We start from the raw sequence: 23070 nt of genomic DNA, 5'->3' as shown, positions 1-23070 counted from the left end.
GGCTCAATTAAAGTTGCACAAGTAGCCACAAATCTGTCATTTTCTAGTTTTCACGCATTTCACTCTGCATACTGTATTTTTAATGGTATCATGATATGCAATTTTCTATGGTTCTCCTCCCTAGTCGTGGCTCTAGAAAACCAAATTCCATTAGGTATAATTGCAACACTTTTTTCTCTGCTGTAGATTATCACAGTAATATAGACTCATATTAATTGAAAAAGTATTAAAAAGATAAAGACATTCCAGAGAAGGGATGGAGCACTGCCTGGACCTTAGCATTCATTCCAGGAAGGAAACAAAACTGTCTTATTTTCTGCTCCACACACTGTCACTGTCCTGCTATACGAGACCTTGGAGACTAGAAAAAACTGTGCTTCATCCATAGCATAGATAATAAAGGTCACGGGGCCTTGTGCTAAATGTGAGGAAAACATAAGGGGACAAGAGTCTTTCCCCAAATGTCTGCTCCTGACGAGTACACTTTGGCCACCAGTCATTTTCTGATCAGGTAAGAGGCCAAGCTCAGCCCTCCACTCTGTTGTGTATCTGCCGAGCATGTGGAGCAGAACATTTGTAGCTATGGCTACATCAGGAACATCTACACAAACTTACAAAAGGTTATACACAGACTGGCAAAATTTTTCTGAGGAACACCAAAGTAAAGAGATGTGAAACTTTATGGGACAAAGAAAGAGCACTGGTAGCTGAAAAAACATGGCCCAAGCAAGAATCAACAGTCAATTGCAAACAGCAGACATGCAAGACTCTTCTGAGGGAAGGCATATTAGCTTTTCTAAACAGGAGGGGCCTGTTTAGAAAGATGATGTATGGGGACTGCCACCAGCTCCTGCTGAGGAAAAGGCTTTTTTGATTAGGCAGATTTCATACAATCAGTTTGAGTCATGTATTGAAAATGTCACAGTGAGCAATTGAGAGACAATAATGAAATTCTTAATTTGCCTCTGCTTTCTCTGTTAACACCTGGACTGTTCTCTCTATCAAGACAACCAGTGGTGTTGAAGTGATTTTAAGCCCAATTAGTTTGTCTGCAGCGATGCTGGCATTTTTTCCCTCCCTGAAATTTCAGGCTTTATTTCTGTCAAAACAGACATTTGGCAGACTACTCATTACTCAAATTTATCAGCAAGATTTTATTTCTTTTAATATCAAAAGACATAGCATTCGTTGCCATCAGTTTTTACCGTTCCTCTTCACTTTTCTTAGTTAGCCACATACCTCATCCTTAGATGTTTCAGAGTCCAGTTTCAGTGAGAGGAACATAACAATATGAGGAACGCTCTGCACAGCCTGTTGAAGGGCCATGCTGTCTTCCCCCACAAAAGCCGAACCAGGTTGTTCATACTTGACTGTTCCTGCTTATATCTTTGCTGACAGGCTCCTTCAGGTTCAAATACCGACGTCTCAAATGTGAGTTTTACCTATTAAAACAATTAATTATTGTGAAAGTGATGATGCATTTGCAGTTACGTTCTAACGTCAGATAAGAGGGACGTAGTTGGAGACATTTAAGAGACGTTTTCATAGCTTTATTAAAGAGCAAACTTTTACGTGGCACAGTGCTAAATTTTTGTAAGCATCCGTAGAAGATGAAAGCATTCAAGAATTGCTGCTGTTTAAGGAAAAGCAATTATATACTCAGTGTTCCGTAACCATTTATTATTAACTACAAAGCCAGCTATTATATGCTCTGTGAGCCATGTAAGTAAGCATGTGGTTTGGTGTGTTTTCATTCTCAATTTTTATGGCTTTAAGAATGGAAAAAATATACTTACTGTTCTAAGTTTGTTTGAACACAAAACGTATTACCACCATATTTAAACATACACTACATTTGACTCTAAATATTAGCACTTCTGTACGTATATATCCTCAAGGCTACGTCATGGACTTTTCATTGCTGTTTTGAGCATGCTGGCAGGTACAGCTGAATAGGAAAATAAATTTTTGCTGGACAGCAAAACTAAGTAGCCACACTCTCAGTTCCTCATTTCATATGAGATTGTTTGTCTACATTAAAATAACCTTGAAACGTTTGTTGACTTGGCAGATTGAAACACAATGTAGCACACCAAATCCCACTTCTGTTAGTGACAACTCAGCATAATGATGAGTGCAAATTCAAGTTTGTTTTTTTTTTTCCAGTTGCAATACATCCAAAAAGCCTAAGTAGAGGCAGCTTATACGTCTAAATATAGATACTTTTATATTTTCATAATTGCCTGTATGTGCATACACAAGCCTTGAGAGGAGTGCCAGCAAGAAACTGTGATGCTTTAAAATACTCACTGCCTGTCCAACTAGTTCCGAGAGACATGCCATCATCTCTTGTAGCTACACTACTTGTGTCACGTGCTGCCTCCTCCCCATCCCACTCTATTCCCTCCCAACACTACTCGTTAATCTTTTCCTCGCCTATTTTGGCTGCTGTCAGCTTTTTATTCCCCTCATTTCTCTTCCCATTCTTTGGAATGGCACTGCATTCCATCATGCTCTCCTGTCATGTGCCACCCCCTTTTTTTTTTTTCTGACAGCAACTCATCCTGCGCTCTTTCCTCATCATTTCAGTTTCAATTCAGTGCACTATGCATTAAAAGGACTCAAGGAATACTGGCATCCAGCTAAGCAACAGCAGCTTTTTATGACCCAGTAACTCGATCGTTCACAGTTGTAGTGTTTCCTTCTGCAGCATTCTGTGACTCGGTTCTCTTTCTACGTCAATCCATCTGCATGTATTTCAAAGGATTTTCTTCATACCCTGCTTAACATCTTGCAGATTTCCTCAAGACTCAAGAGTTCTTTCTCTTAACTTCTACTACATCTTGCCTGTGGAAACTTACTCACAACACTTAGGCTACAGTTCTTACACTAATGATGCACAGATGTAATTCTTGCTGCAGTCTATCTTTTAGCCTCTCAAACTAAAAAAATCTCTGCCTGTCTTGTCTTAGAGACATAACCATCTGGCTCTTCAGGCAAGAGCTCGAATGAATTGGGCCAAACAAAACTATAACTCTCCTTCCTCCTGCAGCCTCCATGCTGGCTCCCACATGGCTGCACGCAATGCCACACCACTCAGACGAGGAGTCACTACACTTTCAGAAAGGTCTCTCACCATAATTTGGCTTCCTATTCCCTTCCAAGTTTACTAGATTCTATACAGCAACTCTCATCCAAGTTCTACTATAAATGAGCCTTTAAAAAATTGCTGTGAAAAAGATCATGTAGGCTAGAAAATGCTGTAACAGAATGTTACCAAGAGACTACATTTCTACAAGGAAGCTCTGTCCTGAACAATGTACCAAGATCTGATTAAATAGGTGACAAATGAAGAACTGTGAATACCGAGTATGAAATCTTTCACAGCTCTGACTCCACTTCTCTTAAGAAAATCAAGTCAATATACAGCAGAAAACAGGAAAAAAAAAACCCACCTCATTTCAAAATGGAGAATTGGAAAAAGCACAGAAAATATTGATATTCCACTCCATAAATATACAACACGTATATATTCTCAATACTTATAAGAGTTCTCAAAAAAAAATTGTCTAGCTGTAAGAAGGTACTGATGAAAATGACAATAATGAGGTACATAGATAGGGATTTTTCAGCTTAGGAAAGAAGAGACAGAAGTTAAACATGACAGAGCTCTCCAAAATCACAGAATGATAAGAAGAATAAGAAGAGACAGACAACTGTTATTCCTGACACTGGAATCTGTAGGCATTAAAAGCAAATACTAGGAAGAGCTTGAAAGTTAGCAGAAAGGAACAGAATAAAAATCAGTTAAGTAAAATCGCTGCTATAGGATGCTGTGGAAGTCAAAGGAATTTTAAGAAGAAACTAATGTGTGATCCAGCAAGTCCCTAAGCTGTTATTAGGACTGCTGGAACCCAGAAAAATATGATGCAAGAATCCTTCTATACTTGACTTTTTTGTTCATACTTTTTATCTTAACATTTTTCAGTGTCAATACATTGAAAAATATTCCCGTTACACTTATGGTCTACCCCAGAAAGGCATGCTCTATGTTTATCTGTAAGAAAGTCATACACTCAAGAATATGGATTTTATTACAGGCAGAACTGGTGGCATTGCCTGCCTTTCTAGATCGCCTGTCACTTCCTGTTTAAGACTGTGCTTATGATTTGCCAAACCATAATTTAAAAATTCAGGCTGAGATTTTTGATTCTGACTATCTGCCTCAGGCTGAATATTTTTAGAAAGTTTAGAAAGTACTGCAACTTCTAAGTATATGGTTAAAGAAAAGTGTATTCTTCTATGCGTATCTCCTTCCTATTCAGTCTCTCCTCAGTCTTGTGCTGTTAAACATCTCAGAGGATCTGCTGTTTCCAACCCTACCCTCGAAGAATAAGTGACTGCAGAGACAAGCATCTCAAGCATCACTGCTACCTGTCACAGACAGGTATAGCACACAATATCATTTCAATTCTTGTATACTAAAGAGCAATAATAACGAAGTTGAAGAATTGCCTTTTTGGATCTTTAAATCACAAAAATAACCACATTATTGTGAGCAATATTTAGCTTCTCTAAAGTTTACCAACTTCTGTAGGAAGTTTGTCCATAAAGCTCACCAAAAATGAAGGTACATTACCGTTTGGATATTTACAAGTTATGTGCTTAGAAGAGATCACAGAATGATACAAGGGGGGAATTCCTTTCTTTTGTTGTTGTGCTATCTCAGTGACTCAAGTAAATAGTCATATGTGTATTTAGTAATTTCATCGGATGCACAGAAATACCATGAAGTGAGCTAGATTAAAATAAATCACTAAGCTTATTCAAGTCTGCCTGAATAAAGGTTCCGATTTTCTTTTTTGAATACATTTAAAAAATGAGAAGTAATATCAAGATCTATGAATGTTCGTTAACAAAGCTATAGAAGAAAGAGAACGCATAAGCAGTGATCAGCATCAAATTAAGTAGCAGCTATTTTGATTTCAGAAATGTACAACTGCACAGATCACAGAACACAGCTTTATTATATTGTCTCAATCATTAATGGAGGGGTATGCTTTGGCCAGTCACATTCAGTGAGTGCTGAAGAACTTTGAAATGAGTTAAATGGAACTGAGACTTTATCTGACTAAGGAGACACACAAGAACAAAAACAGAAATAGTTCTGATGTGGGAGCAGGGGAAATAGGAAATAGCAATCTGCTCTTACAGATTGTTCTTGCTTTTTAAGTGCCCTATTCTTGTCCCTACATGCCCAAAAGCGAGTTTGACAAATCTCAGATAATACAAACAAAATTTGGGATAGGTAACACAGTAACGAGAGATGTTAAGCCAACTGTTGCATCTGAAAGCAGTTAGGTAAGTCATTTTTTATACTACCTGCAGTAATTTTTACAGTGAGCCCAGAACAGCAGTGACTCAGCTTTTTATTTAATTAACTCATAATGATGTTAAGACTGCTTTAATTGCATCTTTTTAAAATGTATGCAATGTACAATGAATGAGAAATCATTTTGTGCAGTGTACGATGAATGAGAAGTTATTAACAGTTTTGCTTGTGTAACAGCTATCTTTATATCGTACATCCTAGAAACAACAACCCTCTGCTTCTTCAGCAGCATGAACACAGTGTTCTACACTGCAAAAAAATAAAATAAAATAAAATAAAACTACGTATTTAAGTTCTCCGCTTGTCTATTTCAGCAATCACTCTTTTGGCTTGACTAAAATTACACAGTAAAAAAGGAATAATTGCACTTTAATAAAAGGTTTTGGAAAGCCAACATGACAAATAGTTCCATGGTTTAAGTAATCACTGTCTACTAGACAAATTTACTGACAACATAAATGTTAACGTTGCGTTAAAAAATCACTACTATGCAAAGGGTTGCACTGCATTTAAGCAACCAATATATAAGTACACTCTAATCTAGCAAAGATACAGTTAAGGAAACTATATCATCTCTGCTTTTCTAATCATTCTGTATTTAATAATAGTTACATCAATTCCTTATTTGGTCCAGGACAAGGTTTTTCTGCAATGGAACTGTGCCAAAACCTGACCACAATTCTGGTAGCTTAGGCAAGCTTCATACTGTTGAGTATCTTGGAAAGCTTCCTAAACTGACATTGTAGTATTCAATCTTATTGCAAGTGCAGATGCAGTTCTACAGGCACTTAAACCAAATTGTGAACAGAAGCATGTTTGACAAAACCAAAAACTTCTACTTCTTTTTACCTCTGGACAGTAAAACATTTTTATTTTCACCTCTATATTCTACCTGGAATAAAAGTACCAGGGATTACAGGCATAGTGTAAGATACATTATCATTTTAACCTCCTCTGTCTTGTACCAAGTTACAACTTTTACCTTGTCTTCTTGTCCACCAGGATGTGGAAAACACTTAATTTTATGGTACTAACATTGTAGGTAATTTGCACTCACTGTTATAATTCTTTACTATTTAATTCTTTATTACGTTCCAAAATTATTGCTCAGTTAGAAGACAACTGTAGTTGCATTCTGTAAGAAAATACATTATTTATCTATTTTGTTTGTTTAATATCCATTTTAATCACTATTCAGTATTGAAAGATCTTAAAAACATTTAAGCTAAAGGCTTTTAAACACTATTTTTCTATTTAAACGCAAAAACTATCAATATCTCCATTTAAATCCTCTTAAATATCTTTAATAGCACTACATGTTAAATCAGGATTTGTGATTCTTTTATACTGATGAATTATTTCATCTCAGTATTTATACAGTAATTATTATTTTAAGAACAATGTAATCAAATTTAAAAAGCCAAACATACATTCTTTTATACTTCATTCTTTGGCTCTATCATACATATTTCCAAGGGAGAACAAAATAGCACTGTATCCACTCACTGCCACACCAGCTGACACTTACTTGCAAGCTATACATCAATACTTTGCTTCATACATTCTACTGTCAGACTGCACACCTCACTGAATTAAGTAAAAAACTAGAATTTTCTCATCTGAGAGAAAGATCACCTAAATTACTTTCCTGAAGGAAAAAAAAAGACTATATATACTATTTGTTTGAGGGTTTTTGTTTGTTTGTTTTTTTACAAAGGAAATTAAGAATAAATGTTCAACTGTACCTGCATAGGACCTGGAATGCAAGACAAAACTCTTTCTATGTTTTCAGAATTCACATCAACATCATTTACAGCAACTAGAGCATCTCCTGGAGACAAAAGAGATAAAAGCATAAATTAGAGGCTATTAGAGCAAAGAACAAAGCCAAACAATGTTGTTTTAAAACTGAATATGGCATTCAATTATAAATGATTTAACTGCAATTAAGTAGATGACATCTACTTGCAATATATACTGTATTTAAAAACAGCAGTCTATTACTTGAATGCTCTGAAGTCTTTACTGCCATGCTTGTACTGCTTTACAAAAATAACCAGCAAAGCCTTTTCCCTCCATCCAGGTTTCAGTCCATCCTATTGATTCATTCTTCCTATATGCACTTGACAAGTTCCATGTCATTATTTACAGAAGAGGTTTCAAGCATCAGCTGAAAGAGAACCTCACCATCCCTTCCCCCTTTCTCTTTGAAGTAGTGCTGGCATTTCCCATGAACTTCAATAACTCATCTTAGTTCAGTAAACTGGCAGAAAATCAAGCACTCCCCAGGTAGATAATTTTTGAATCTCAGATGCTCTAAATGAGCTCTTAAGTTAGCAGAAAGGAAAAAAAGGACTGCATAGACAGTATGTGATACTTTGGCCACTGTCACGCTGCATGGTGAACAGTTAGTTTGGCTGATCATCTTGTGAAATGTCATTTATCTTCTTCAGAATCACAGCTACTTCATTTCATGCCTATACCTTCTTGGTCTCCTAAGGCACACTACAGTTCAGTGCTCTCCCTTCTTTCCCACACCTTGCTCCATTCTGAGGCTTCTTAGCCCTCTCCATATTTTTAATCTACCAGTTCTTCCTGCCTAATGACATCCTGCATTTACTAAAATCAAGCTCTTTTTCCATTACTAAAAATATAGCTGAAAAACAGGATCCCACAGAAAGTCTTGAACTGCAGATGGAAAAGGATTGAAAAATTAAAGGCACAGATAAAAAGCAAAGAGAACCGAATTAAAGCTTACAAACTTAAAATCCGTCCTCAACTATAAGGTACAAAAATCAAAGTAGAATTTCTATTTCAAGCAAGGGAAAATATTGTAGAGGTATTAACAATTTATAATAACTTCTGCCTTATCCTCCTCAAACAGACAGAAGGTTTAACAATGGAGAGTGCAAGAAAGACAAGAGAAATCAGTGAAAAAAAATTTTTATTGCTCCTTTGAAGGACTTCTTTTTTCTAGTATGAGCAGCTCTCTCCCTAATCTCTGCAATTTTAGATGCGTAGCACAGTAAAGTTTTGATCTAGTGAATTGTCACCACAACAAGAACAACTCAAAGATAGGATAGTTGAAAGTTGCAGCAGTATTTAAAAGCAAGTAGAGGAGCCCAAGCCAGAGTCCTAGGACTTGACAGCAAGCAACCAAGAATGGAGCATTCAGGCAGCACTAATACAATAAATAATTATCATCAGAACTACTAGCTTCTTTGTTGAAGAATACTGTAGTACCACATATTTAAGATACTCACTCGCAAATACAGGAGAAAACCTAAGTTGCTCCTGTACTAATCTAAAGCACTGTTTAAACAAAAGATTGTTTGTCTTCTTTTTGTTCTGACAGGGAAATTATGAATTCTACAGTAAAGACAAAGTGTGGGCATCTGATCTTCTGCTCCATGACGGCGTTCAAACCAACTCCGTACGCTTAGTGAAGATATATGCACCTTAGCACTTCAAAGGAATGTTTTTGGACCACATCTGATGGGGTGGAATACACAAATACTCTTTGAAAGAAAATCCATCAGTATTTACACGCTTTATACTCAAAGTGTTCCATTTATTTGACATCTAATGTACGTCTGTAAAACTTTCATTGGAGAGATAAATATTTATTCCATTCAATTTGTAAAAATGTAATCACGTACCATAAATGGAACAGCTTTCCAGAAGACACTGCCAAAGCAGCCCCATAAGGCTACCTTCATTTTGCCAGAAAATGCAGTATCGCTATGGAAGAACTGCAAATTGACTAAGAAAAACTACACCCATCAGTACTGACTTTTCAGAGCAGAGATGGTGGGGCTCTTGGCCTTTTCACCAAACAAAACAGAATTCAGTGAACACAGACTATTAAATAACAGAATGAAAGACACTACTAGTACAATAATAAGTATGTAAAAGTACAAACATGGAGCACATTAAAGCAGAACACAGCCACAAGATCTACCCAGTGTGGTAATTAATGACAGTAAAAGTTTATATATGCAAGTATTCCTTTGTTAATACTGCTTCCAACATTTTCTTTAAGAAACATTTCTTTCCCTTTCAAGGTGTGAACAACTTGAAAGGTTCTTAGATGTTAAATCTATCAAAAAGACTGTATGCAAAATACAAAATTTAAAGTCAGTCATATTTTATCAATTTACATTAAATAAACTAAAAAAACCCTAAATAGCACTGTTTATTAAATTTGGTAATTTGCAGAGTTAGATCAATTTCCAGACTAAAACGTAGCTGAATGACAGGCAAAAAGACATTTTGCTAGAAGATAGAAAAGTTGTACAGATGGCACTGCAAGTACATTTTTCAATCATTTTTGTGCTCTACAAAGTAGATTAAAAAAAACCTAAAAAGCACAATTGACTTTTCTGAAGTACACAGACTGCATTGAATGTTTCTTGTTTTGCTGAGGTAGACATTACAAGAGCACATGTTTCTATGAAATATTTTTTTCAAACTTGTTATAGAGAAACATAAAACTCTTTTTTAGCTTTTTCATTAATACAGTTGCAAATTCAAATTATACTGCATAATAAAATACTATGTAAAATAGCACTTGACCTGCTCTTATTGGCTTGCATTCTGTAAGTCCCTGAGCTCATTATTGCCTGGCTTGAAAGACACGAGATGAAGAACATTAGGACAAGGTCTCATTTCCATTTTTAGAGAGATTTTGAGCAACTGCACTTGACAAAATATTTTTTTTCTTCTGACAGCACCAGGATATCAAACTTAGAGTCAATAAAAATATAGAAACACACGTATCCTTAAAGGAATACAGTAAGCTATTCACGTGTGCATGTGTGTTCAATAAGAATGAATCATCAAGTTTTGAGTTCTATTATTTATTGCAAAAACTTGCTCCTAGTCCACAAACTATTAGATGCCCATATACATTCTCCACACAGTGCCAAAGAGAACCAAGAACTAACGTGATATAACTGGCACAGAAGACAGTCAAGTGACGGATTGTCACTTTGTCCCATGAGGCACAGGTTTATTACCTTTGTTAAATATCGGTTCCATACAACTAAACCTGCACACACCATTTCTAAAAGCAGAACTCTGCATTAGGCCAGAAGGTACTGGCTGATGAGTGAACGTCACTTCCACGCTGTGATGGCAAGTGAGCATTTTAATCTGAATTTAAAAAAATCAGAGCCATGCCATTCACATGGGAGAGGAATGAGACTTTTTTAATTTCATGTAATTTCCTCTGTTCTACTAATGGCTCAATAAAAGTGCTTATAAATACTCACATACTCCCTTCCAAAAAAGGCAAAGCATGGAACATATTTTACTGAAGAAAGCCAGATCAATTACTTGTTTTATGTGTTAGCAGGCTGCTTCGACCCAAACCAATGCTGTTATGCCTCAAGAGGAGATTAAAAGAACATAAACGACATCCCAAACTCCACAGTGAGAGCACAGCAAGGCTTACGCAAGCTCTGTATTTCTATCTTGCATGCTTAACATCTCTACATTGGAGAGACTTTTCAACAATACACCATATATGGCAATTTCCCATGGAAAATCTCAGACTCTTACAGGATTGTGGTCCTTTCAAGAACATTCTTCTAACAGAACTCTTAGCTTGTAGCAAATGACAAAAAGCAACAACAACCACCAATATTATTTACCTTAACTGTCAGAAGATGACTGCAAGCTGCTTACGTAAATGGATTATTGTTTTAAACAACCAGTTCATGCTGCACTCTGCTTTCCAGCAACAACTGCCTGTTTTACCAATCTGTAATCAATTGCTGAATAACAATATCGTGCATAGGACTCGAGCTTTGGACCTCCAACAATGACTATCTGTGTTTTTACTATTCAAATGAAAGGAGAAAAGATTACTACTTAAACATTCGTTCATCCAGAGGAAATCAATAACCCTCCCACATAACACCAAGAGAATTAATAAAAGCCCACAGAAAACTTCTTGCCAGTAAAGGGGGTTGGGATCTCCACCTTTCAACTGATTCCTGCAACAGTAGCCTGCATCTTCTACACAGTTGCTAAGAATTGGATTATTACAGTCCATGTTTACTATCTTCCAGAAATAATCCCTCTCCCTAGGCAGTTCTTACACCTTTTTGACAGCTGAACCCACTGATCAGATGAGTGAATTCATGCATAACATTCAGATGCTCAGTGACAAGTGCAATAATTATGAAAAATGATTTCAAAGAGGGTAAGGCGAAAGAGCTTTTCTGCATTTTCAGTGTCACTGGAATTACTTTTCCATTTATACCACAGTAAAGATGGTCATCATCAGCATTTACAGAAATTATCCCCTGCTGTGAATTGGATAGGTTTCAGTTTGGAGGGGAGAGGAAATCAAATTATAATGGCATTTCCTATTATAACCCTTATTTCCCTGGATCTAAGAGTGAGTATTTGGTGGAGCTGTTTGTCTTTGAAGATGCATTCAAAGATTTAACTATAAAGTTTTACATAGCAGAATGGCCTTTGCATATTGTTATTAATAAATTCATGTCTGAGAAATTATTCCAAAAAAAAAAAAAAGACCCTTAAGTTACATGAGATAAAGGCAACTGTACTTCTTATCCCAAATTAAGTGACAGCAAGAATTTTAAAAGCAATGAGGATTTTTTTATTTGACAATTTAAGACTAATGGATTTTTAAATACAAAAAAAACCAAACAACATTAAAAAGAACTGAAAAACAGAGTCCGGTCTTTTTACAGAGGTAAAGCAGCAGTTTCTTAGCTTACAAAACTTATGTTTATGTTCACACAGTCAGTGGCTGCGTTCTACTTGGTTGATAAAATACAGCAACAAGAATTATGAATTCCACACCCAATATTAAAAAAAAATGAAGTACACTCCACAAATAATAAACAGATATTTTATTTTCTAATGTTTGATGCTGTAAGGGATACGTATCAGAATCAATTGAAGAAGTCATCAGAGGAAAGTTATTATTTATTGGGAAAAAAGCAGTTATTTCTACTAAAAATGTTAAAGCAATAACAGCTTTTTAACTGGTCATTCAAAGTAAAAAATCCCAGCCTCCCCCATGACTCAGCCTTAGCAGCCACTTCAGTGGCAACCATACTTACTGCTGACCTATAACTAACTTGCTAAGGAGAAGACGAAGTAACCAGTAACTCAGTTATTATTTACCATATCACAAACACAAATAGTGAGGTGGAAAATAACATAAAAATCTAGAGTGTTCAAATTTTAAAATCAGAGCGGCAGACTATGCTACTAAACACCCCTGCCAGGATGTGGGGAGCTGAGTGCTGCAGCAGTGACCTGCGTGGAAAGCCATGAACCACCTCCTGCCACTCAGTGGAGCCAACTCATAGCGCATCTAGCCCAGCTACGGCAGCTAGTGACACTTCTGCCCGAGTATTTAAGAGTGCAGCAGCCACTACAGGAAGGGCTGGGGCCCACAGAGGACTGAGGACTCATTCCTTGAAAGCTTACAGCCTGTGGAAGAGTTATGACGCAGCAAAGGAAAACAAGAAGCAAGGGGTGGCAGAAAGAAGGCGTCACCCGTACAATCCCAGCCTCCCACCCCATTCATTACCTTCCTGAAGAGATGGAGATGTGCAGTTACCATACAGTGAGAGAACGGGGGGGCTGAGATGAGGAAGAGGGAGAGGAGAGGTGGTTGAGCACAAAGAAGGTGGCAAAATGCACTTTCTAAATTGCTATTAATTTTCTTCTCTGTTTCTGTCTTCTCAATACTGGAATGACTTCAAATTTTACGTTGATTGCCAACAGATCAAATTCAGTAACAGTACGTGCGACAAAAATGCCTGCAACACCCACTGCAAACTGGTCACCAGGAAACCCACGGTATACCACTTTAAAGCATGGCTTTTAAGAGGGAAAATATACTTGGCATTCACTTAAAAACAAAGAGCAAAAAAAACCAAAAACGGTCTGCATCACCCATTGCAGGCCACTGAAATATGAATATTAAAAAAATATATCAGGAACAGGTTAACATCTGTGCATATGAAGGTCAATGAAGATGAACAAAGTTATACCCAAACCAGTCAGCTAACATCATGCTATATTGATCAGGTTTTAGACTGACCCAGAAATATACTTCACTGTGCTTGTCCACAATTCTGAACAAAATTCCTAAAACTTACAAGCAAAGTTGTATTGACTTTTTTCCTGAACTTTCTGTGTAACTTCAGCTCCTGTGAGGATCCAAAAAGGCCCTCCACTAAACTACAGCTGTTTCTAAGTAAGGCTTTGGGTATATAATGTAACACTCATCGTCCGAAGTACAATACAGAGACAGTAAGCCAAGCAGTTTTTCTGAGAGAATCAAAATTATTTTTACTGTATATCTTTATGCTGACAGCACTGAAATCTAAACGCCTAATTTATGCAAAGCTCTGTTTCTAGACACCACATAAAATTTTTAGAGTACTCAGTGTTCAGTGTAGATGTGTAATTTTCATATAAAAATACTTCCAAATTATACATTTTATACTGTTGGCACAGAATACAGCTCATTTTCCCGACTGAAAGCTGGATAACTGTAATATGCTTGAAAATACTTCTTTCCAACATCCCAAACCAAAGCACTATTGGTTGTCAGCGCTACAACACATGAAGTTGCTGGACTTTTTAGATCAACTTAAATGTAAACTTCTATTTAAGAGAAGACAAAACAAAAAACAAAATTGTGCTCATCAACTCAAGGAAACACTGAATGCTGCAGATAATGTACCATTGTCACTGAGAAGGTTAGCATTTTCTTCTGGACTTGGTATGTGTCTGTGTTGTTCTGACTTCACAGCTGCTCTTACAAACAGGTGGTTACGTAACAAACGTGTGTCCCAAAATTAACTTACAGGTTATAAATACCCAGCTTTACACTAATTAGATTAAATACCATTAAGCACAGTAGATCAAGCTGAAATTCTCTTCCTCCTCCCCCTCATTCTTCATCCCTCACTTCTTGACTAATCAGTTCTTTCTGGTAACATTTGAAAGTTACCAATTTTCCCTCGAGTATTCTTTAGCAATGTACTGAAGACCTTTTCTAGAAGAATGAGCTAGTCAAAGCATGATTTGCATTTTAACACACACAACATTGGAATTCCAAAAGCACTCATGCTGAGTCTGTGCAATTTGTGCTACTAAAGTATTAAGATTTTCATGATCTTTTAACCAAAATGCTTGCTCTTAGTAGAGAGCAACTTCAAGGGCAATTAACCACCTTCCACCCCTTGCAGACACAAGTTAGCTGTCTCACATGTACAGTCTCTGAGGTTGGGAGTTCATGAGTACTAAGTCACTTATTTCACTGGCCTCTTGATGCTGGAAATAGGAGCATGTGCATCTGCTCCTTCACTACTGGCCAGGAAAGTTCATTGCTGTATGTTATTCAAGCTCTGGTGCCTGTCAGGCTTTCTGCAACCCGGTTTAACTCAGCGCACCAGCAAAAACTAGATGAACAGTTTTTCTTCTGGGTTTGTTTCCTGCCAGGTTACTTAGCTGCACTGCCTTACGTCTGGCAAGAGCCAAACCAACACAAAAGAGCTGCTCCGCTGGCTCACTGCCTTCTCATTCTGCAGCTGAGAGGCCTGCTGATCACAACTGCTGAAGAAGCTCTTCTCATTGCTAGACAGAAGAACAACTAAACAAGACTGTGCATGAAATCTAAAAAATATATTTACTCCATGCTTTTTCTCTTTTTTTGTGTGTGTCCCAAAATCCATACAAAGCATATTATAAGAAGAGCGGTAGAAAAGAATTAAAACAAAATACAGTATTTGGCACACTCAGGTTTTTCCATAGGCACAGTTATCTACACAGTAAATGCTGCATTAAATTGAAGATGTGAGGCAGTGCTTCTTTTTCTTAAGTTGAAGATGCTTGCTCCTTGTAGGCTAAAGGGACAATCATCTCCTTAATGCCTTCTGGTTTACATCACATACTCTTAAAACCACTAATACAGTAACATTGAATAGGTGACAAAACACCAAAACGCAGTGACATTTACTTAAAATAGTACCTCTGGAATTTACAAAACAGTACTTGTAAGCATTACTTATATCTTGGGAATACTCAAAGCAGCTGCCTCTCAAAAAATAAAATAAAATAAAAATACTCATTTTAAAAGAGGAGTGTGTTCACTTGACTAACTTACCAATCAAGATTTGGCCTGTTTTCATTGCTGAACTGCCTGGCACCAAGCCATGTACTACAAGCTTCTCTTCACTGATTCCTCTGGTAACCTTATCCTTCCTGCTTTGTTTTTCTGCTCTTCTGCTGCTCCATGAAGATTGATGGACAATTCCTACCAAGGCCTCTAGCAGCCTGTGCTGCTCATCTTCTCCAGCATTCTCCAACAGTTTTCTGGGATTTACATAAACATATATATCTTTGTACTTCTGCTGTATTTCACCCATTTTCTGAGTGGAGTTGTGTTTCAGTATGGAAGTTGGACCACTGGAGCGCACATTACAGCTTCCACTTCCTTTTTTACTAGAATGCTTTGGTAAAAGATTCTTCTTCTTTAATATTTTTGTCAGTTTCTTCAGTTCATACTTTCTTTCTTTCCGTGATCCCTCTTGAATAACTTCGGCTTCATTTTCACGAAATCTGACGTGATTCACCGACTGTATTTCTGGACAGGCATTCTGAAGTAAAGTTTCTTCCTCACTTTCACTCATTTCTAAATAAAATAACTCCCCATTTTTCTGCACACCATCCAACCATTCAGGCTCAAGATCACTGGGAAACAAAGAAAAATAAGCAGTGATAGCACTGATAAGAAAGACTGCTCTGCAAATGACATCTACTTACTTCAAGCAGGGAAGGTATATGGACAGTATAAGGCAAGAAAGCATACGATCTCCTGACTATTAAAAGTTTAACGCTTTAAGTTTGCCGTGGGAAGGGGAACTCTTCCAAAACAGCTTTGGGAAAAAAAGACATCCCTTTCAAACACTAAAACAGATTCTCCAAATGCCTTCCAGCCATTGCAAAAAGTACTGTTACTGACTTCTGTGGAAGCAAGCAAGCAAAAAAAAGTTTCTTTCATATCTAAGTTTTAATTAGTTTTAATTAGTAATTACATTCATGGGCATGATGGGGATTAGAGAAAAAATGGCAACCTATTTGTTCTCTCCCATTATTTTCCCTTTATGCATTTAAAGGCTGGACGGTTCTGCAACCTCGCTGAAAGACAAGACTAGCATTTTTAAATCATCTTAAAATAACAAAAAGAAAAAATAAAATGAAATCCACATAACACTTTTTAAGACATGTCAAAATAACACAATTTGCATGCAGAAATACAAAATAATAAAATACAGAGGCAGCACTGCTACAGACAGAGTTCTAGCAGCTGGAGTAGATCACTTGCATCAAGATACTGCATAGGAAAGGCAATACAACTGCAGGATGGATTAACAAGAACGCCATCTGCAAGGCATAAAAAGTTTTTGTTCTAGTTTGGCAATGGTGACAAGTCAACCATGTCCAGCTTTGGATCGTATAGTCTAAAAGACATAATACCTGGAACAGGCCCAGAGCACAGAGACAAATACAAAGTAGTTTATAAACATCTCTTAAATGGAAAGAGACTGAAGGATATCACACTCTTTTGGCTGAGGAAAAAAAAAAAGATAGCTGAGGAGGCAACAGGCCAAACTGTCCACTCCCAGCACCAAGATGAACCTCAGAGCGCTATTACGGGAGCATGAGGATCAGCAATCATCACAGCAGGGAAAGTCATCAGTGATTTAGTTTATCAAAACATTTAAGGTGAACATTAGAAAGCTTCTGATTTCATGCACATAGAAATCAGTATTAGCAGCTTTGTAAGAAACTTCTAAGATATTCTACACGAAAGATTCTCATGAATGGCTAAGTGCAACTCAGGCTGACCTGAAGGCAGCCAGATCTCTTCTGCCAACTTGAGACTGCCCCGATAGCAATCAAACAAGGAAAAGCACAGTGGAGACATATGTACTCATATCAATAATTGAATAAAGCTAGCATGCATTCATAAATCTTGCACTAGAAAGAGATAATTTGACTACATTGAGGAAGAAAGCTTTGTTTAAAACTAGCATCAGCACACAACTTGAATAGAGCATTAATTAGAAAACACAGCTGAGCAAAGAACATAATAAAGACACCACACCGCAGCACCTTTAGAACTCAGAGGAAAGGTCTGGCTGGAAAAAAAGCTCACAAAACGCCCACAGTGATACTGCTCTCCGCCTGGAACCGCAGGGACTTAGGGGCGCGTAAGGGTGCTGCAGGTAGGACAAATGTCACGCACATCGCATTTATACACTCTTGCCCAAAATGATGCCCGCCAACGCTCAGCCCATCCGCGCTCCCCGCGGGCTGCACCCTGTCCCGCCCTTACTCGGAGCTGACGGACAACGAGGTGCTGTCCGAGCCGCTCTCGCTGCCGGAGTCCGCGCACCCCGCTCTGCCATCCTGCAGCGGCTCCATGCCTGCAGCTCCTCCGCTCGCGCCGTCCTCCTCGGACGCCATGACTGTCCGCCCGCACGTGACCGGCGCCGCGCCTTCTGATTGGCGGTTCCTCCCGGCGCCATGGAGACGAGGGAAGCGCGTGGCAGTGCCGCGCGCGAGAGTTAACGGCCGCAGCTCCGCCTGTGAGGGCCCCGCCAACGTGCGGGAAGCGTTAGTACGACCTCGAGCTGGGAGGGCCGCTCTCCTCTGTGTTCGGGCTAAACGGAATAAGAGAGGCTTGGAAGCGCCCAGCCTCCCCCGTTATTCCCTCAGCAGCAACATCCGAGTCTCAGTGGACTTCTGAGCATCTTTCAGTGGGCCAGCATTGAAAATGTAATGGAGAATAGAACATTTGGTTGTCTGTTACCAAGGCCTCAGCAACAGCCCCATAAAAGAGACTCCTGATGGAACCACAGGCCTGGGCTGAACTCCAAAGCATTGCTTATAATCAAAAACTTATCTGGAGAAAGAAAATCCAATTAAAAACTTTCACCATCAAACCATTAGCAGCAGAATACATCCCATCATCATTTAAAGAAGCACAAAAGACGAAGATGGCTTCTTAACTTAGGACAGCAGGTAAGTGATGAAAAAGGCAGGGATGTGAGGCACAGCCAAACCAGCTACGTGTTTTGGCCTCTAAAAGCAGTCAATGCACAGTAGAGAGATAGAAAAACAAAAAGCAACTCTGTTTTCAGGACTTTAATTATTCACATGCATGAAAAACAAGACCCATGGCAGCCCTGCAGGCAACTCGCTGTGTAGCTGTGTCAATAAACCTATCAAGACACGCATGGTGAATAAGGGAAGGGATGGAGAATAATTGTTGGAACATTTTTAACGTGTTGGATTTAATCTCTGCTCAGTGGGATGCTTGCACAGCCTCAGCTGTGAGATTTTATAGCACTGCAGTATTTTGCTAGAGTTGCAGAATTCTGGTGTGAGATTCCTGCCTTTGAAACTGTCTTAGGGAAGCATTTGTTGATCAACGTGATTTCAAGTGAATTAACAGACAGGAACGGTTTGGACTTGTGTCCCAGTGATTCAACTTCAACTAGAGTAGTTAGAAATACTTACATCAAATGTTGCGGCAATTCTGAAACGCCTGTAGAAAAGCTTCTTTCAAGGAAATGTTACTGTTGTGTGGATTTTCTGAATAAGCAACTATCTAAGGGAGAAGACAAATATTCCCTACCTAAAGAAAAAAGAGGCAAGTTTGTTCCAGCATGATTTTATTCAAGTTAGGACAAGTCATGGTAAAAAGAGTGAAAAGAATTAACCAAACTGGCAAGAACCACTTTATGCAGAGTATATAATTCATGCATGGTAGATGATTCTTAAAATAAATTAGATCTTTGTTTCCAATTGCCAGAATGCAAGCTATGCAACAACTTGTGTAATTTCTATTGCTTCCAGAAAAACAGGTGGAAAAAATGTTTTAGAAATACCCAATTTTCCAAACAATTTACTGCACAAAAAGCAGAATCTGCATAAACAACATTTCCCAAAGAGCCTGATGAGTTATAATTTTCTAGAAGAAATACTGCAGGAGTTACTTTTTTAGAAGAGGTAGATGAGATACAGTTCCATCCACCCTAATTCCACTACTATTTGCAAGCACTTTTAATACAGTAAATACTACACTGAAGTGTTTCTGTAGAGAAGTTACAGCTGCTAGATTATCCTTTTACTTATGTCAAATTTCACTGAGTTCAAGAGTTGGTTAATTGTTTTCAGTTGTTTGCTCAATAAGTGAGTAACACAGGCTCTCCAAAAAGTGGAAGCGGTCTTACACTGCTTGCAATTTTACAGGGATAAACTTATCATGGAGGAAAGGATGCTGGAAGATTTTAGTTCACTGAGATAGTTGGGAATCACTTAAGTACACTTCTGAAATGAACATGGGGTTTTGGTGCTGTGGGAACAACTAAAAATTGAAGGATTTATCTCACGCAGCAGGATTTCATTTGAGTGAGGAAACATTCCCACACCATCCTGCTTAAGAAAGCTTCCCATCATTTCTTGTGCATAAATACTAGGAAAAGACTTGAAACAATTTGTCTTCTGGTAGATCCTTTACATTTAGGCCAAATGGTTGGGCTGATGCTTCTCGCTAAAGTACCCCTAACCCTTCTGCACTTTGTTGCTATTGTTGACAAGCAGATGGTCAAAATTTGCCACAGAACATCATTGCTACCGCCCTACTGCTCACTCTTACTGAACAACTGGTTAGCGGACATTTAAAGGGGAATAATTAAAAGAGTAAAGGATTAGAAGAGTGCTTTTTAACACTCTTTTGCCTGAAGGTTTTTCTGGAGGAACTAACTCTTATGTTTGGAAATTCCTTGTTTCTTTTGGGTTAATGTCATGCTTCAAAATGTATCACACTCTAAAAATAAGTCTATCTTGATCCACATTTGTGTTCAGGAGCAGATTGTAGTTAAAAGGGGATAATGCATAGGACATATCAATGAGGTATACTGGTCCTTTCTAATGAAGGAGGAAAAAAAGCATACAACTTCAATTTTGGTCTGGCTGAAGGAGTACTTATCTCCTATTCCTATCCCTATCCCTATCCATGTCCTTGAAAATTTCAACTACTAACAGTTTTTCCAGTGTTATACATCAACAACTGATTTCTCCACCCTGACGAAAAAGGAGACTGGAGTTGCTATCTTTTCTAGCAGTTAGTTGTAAGAGCACAGGAAAAGTTAGCATTTGTGTAACTACTCTAATTTGTCCTGTTGGGTCATGTATAGTTACTCCAAACTTCAGCAGTTTCACCAGGACCTATGATTCACTGACAGTATGTCAGATTGATTTCACTGATTCACGTTCAAGAAGGTGTGCTAGACCTGAATATGGATGTAGCTGTGCTCTGTTCAACACAAAGCTAAAAACAGGGGCAGCGTTAGGTCTTTTGTATACAGGAGCAAATGACTGCTCCATTCACCACAAGGGAACTCTGTCTGACACTTAGGAGCATCCAGTTTATTGGCCTGTGAAATGCCAATACACTATCCAGAAACTACATTGGATCATGGGGTACTGAGCCTTCAGCTGCCTCCCGTGCCTCTTCAGGGTCATTTCCTCTGCTAAGTGCTGGTGTGAATGAACAGTAGAAGTGACTGCAGCACCGTCTCAATTGTGCTGCTGTAAGCTGGGAACATTCTCTAGTGATTGCACCTCACAACAGAATCTGTTCTTCATCTAGTCACCATTTTTAATCAAGATTTTAAGCGTCCTTTTGCTTTTACTTAGTTCAAGTTACAAGCTCCTAGTTATCAATGACTAAATAAGAAAGCCTAAATTGCTCATTATGCCTTCGTTTTTTCCTTTCTACGAGTTTTCAACTCCAGTAATATTTCCGACATGACTCTATTGACAACTGGGCAGACATAAAATGATAGACTATAAATAAGACATGATACATTGCAAGCAACCAGTACTAAGAGAAAAATACTTTCATCTCTGTTTCTTAAGGTTAGCACCTTTACTCAAACATCTGAAGGATAACAAACAGGAAAAAGTAGTGGACTGCTAAGCAGAACCTATTCCAGTTCTTTCAGCTGGGAAGTCCTATTCAATTTTTATTTCTCCTGTACACAGCATCAGCAAAAATACAAAAAAGGAATGAATTCCTTTTTGTTCAAGTTTAATGACAACAGTACAGCTTTCCCTACTCAACTAAAGCCTTTCTTTCTTTAAGAGGGGCAAAAGGCACTTTTCATAGGCTTTTCTTAATAAACAAGATTTTGTGATTACAGTAAGGTTGACACAAGATTACACAAATAAGACTGTGATTACAAGAGCTGCTGCTCACAGCTTTTCTGACATAACTGCATAGCCAACATTCGCAGCAAAGCAGCACAAATTGAGTAGGGATACTGGAACTCATCTTAATTGGGAAATTTACATTTCAACAGACTGTGGAGAATGAAAGCTACCTTTATGACCAAAATAATTGAATTTTTATACGAAAACAAATCAATACTGCATAAATAAAATTGACTGTTCTTTGTTTTGTTAAAGCTCCTGCATCCCTTCCCTTCTATGCAACTGTTTAAATGGATCACAAATAGTATTTCAGAACAAGGGCATAAAAGCAACTGAGGGCAGTGGCAGAGAATTCAGGAGCAGTAGTCCAACTGTCTCATTCCTTTGAGGAAAAGTCTTGTATGGTTAAGAGCTCCCTTTAGCATGGAAAGCAGCTGTAATTTCAAATACGACTTGTCCCACTGTTTTTACTTCACTTGAAACCTTCAAGCTCTTTCAGCATCACCTGCTGCACATAGCAGCACGCCTGAAATGAAGTGACTGTTTGCAATGTCAACATGCAAATATTTCACGTATGAATAAGTACCTGATTGCACTGAAATTGCACTGATGTAAGCAATACCACTGGGCAGCATATTTAATTCGACTTCAAAACAAGATGTTTCTTTATCAAGACACTAACAAATGCATTCACGGCATTTCAGATACCAGAGGATCTCTGGTAGCATACAGGCAAGTTTTTCTGCTTACAGAGCTGCTCCAGAGAGCAGCGTAGAAACAACCCAGTTGCAGAGCACTCCGCTTGCTGCAAGCACTGCTTTCATTCTCAGGCATTTCAAGCAAACTATTCATTCAGTTGGGTGCTTTCAGCTGGAGAGAAGCTGAGCTAAGAATCAGTTGGCAGTTCCCATAGCAATAACTGTTTGGAGCTGGCACTGGGCGAGAGCGCACTTTTTCTTTAGTGGGAAATAGATCAGCACGGCCAAGAAAATACTTGAGGAAACGGGCACTCCACAGAGCGGACGCGCTTCTGTCGGTGCTTCCCTCCTACAGCTAAGCACAAAGCAGGCGGCACCGAGGCGGCTCTCAGAGCCCCACGGACGGTCCATCGGATAAGGTGGTACCGCTACGATTTGTTTGTGATGGAACAGCGCGGGACGTTGCACGTTAGAGATGAGGAAGGCAGGGATAAAGCAGGCAGCGCTTCTCCCGCACACTGACTAACGATTGCCCACCTCAGATCTGCTCGCGAGTTCAGTTTTTCCTCCTCTCCTTGAAGGAGCGCTCCCAGCGCTCACGAACCGATCTAACAGCTTCTGTCGCCTCGATCTCTGCACCCGCGTCATACGCCGCGCTCTCTCCCAGGGCTCCCGCGGAGCCGGGCGCGCCGT

General features: G+C 38.5%; 1 protein-coding gene and 1 long non-coding RNA gene across 4 annotated transcripts in view; one reads left to right on the top strand and one right to left on the bottom strand.

Moving 5' to 3' along the window:
* The window catches only part of INTU (inturned planar cell polarity protein), a 40075-nt gene extending 21921 nt beyond the window's left edge, over positions 1-18154 (bottom strand). Inside the window, 5 exon segments of the mRNA XM_010709585.3 lie at positions 1240-1325; positions 1328-1442; positions 7138-7223; positions 15558-16144; positions 17793-18154. Of these exon segments, the coding sequence (XP_010707887.2) occupies positions 1240-1325; positions 1328-1442; positions 7138-7223; positions 15558-16144; positions 17793-17923 (1005 nt within the window). The 5' untranslated portion in view covers positions 17924-18154.
* LOC104910564 overlaps positions 18155-23070 on the top strand; it is a 65809-nt gene continuing 60893 nt past the window's right edge. For all 3 annotated transcript variants that reach the window (XR_002114030.2, XR_793197.3, XR_793198.3), the window contains exon 1: positions 18155-18481. This is a non-coding gene — a long non-coding RNA (uncharacterized LOC104910564). The remainder of the gene's footprint in view (positions 18482-23070) is intronic.

The sequence above is a fragment of the Meleagris gallopavo genome, chromosome 4, assembly GCF_000146605.3.
Source record: "Meleagris gallopavo isolate NT-WF06-2002-E0010 breed Aviagen turkey brand Nicholas breeding stock chromosome 4, Turkey_5.1, whole genome shotgun sequence".
In the NCBI taxonomy this organism is placed as follows: Eukaryota; Metazoa; Chordata; class Aves; order Galliformes; family Phasianidae; genus Meleagris; species Meleagris gallopavo.
This window is presented reverse-complemented; position numbering and strand designations above follow the sequence as displayed.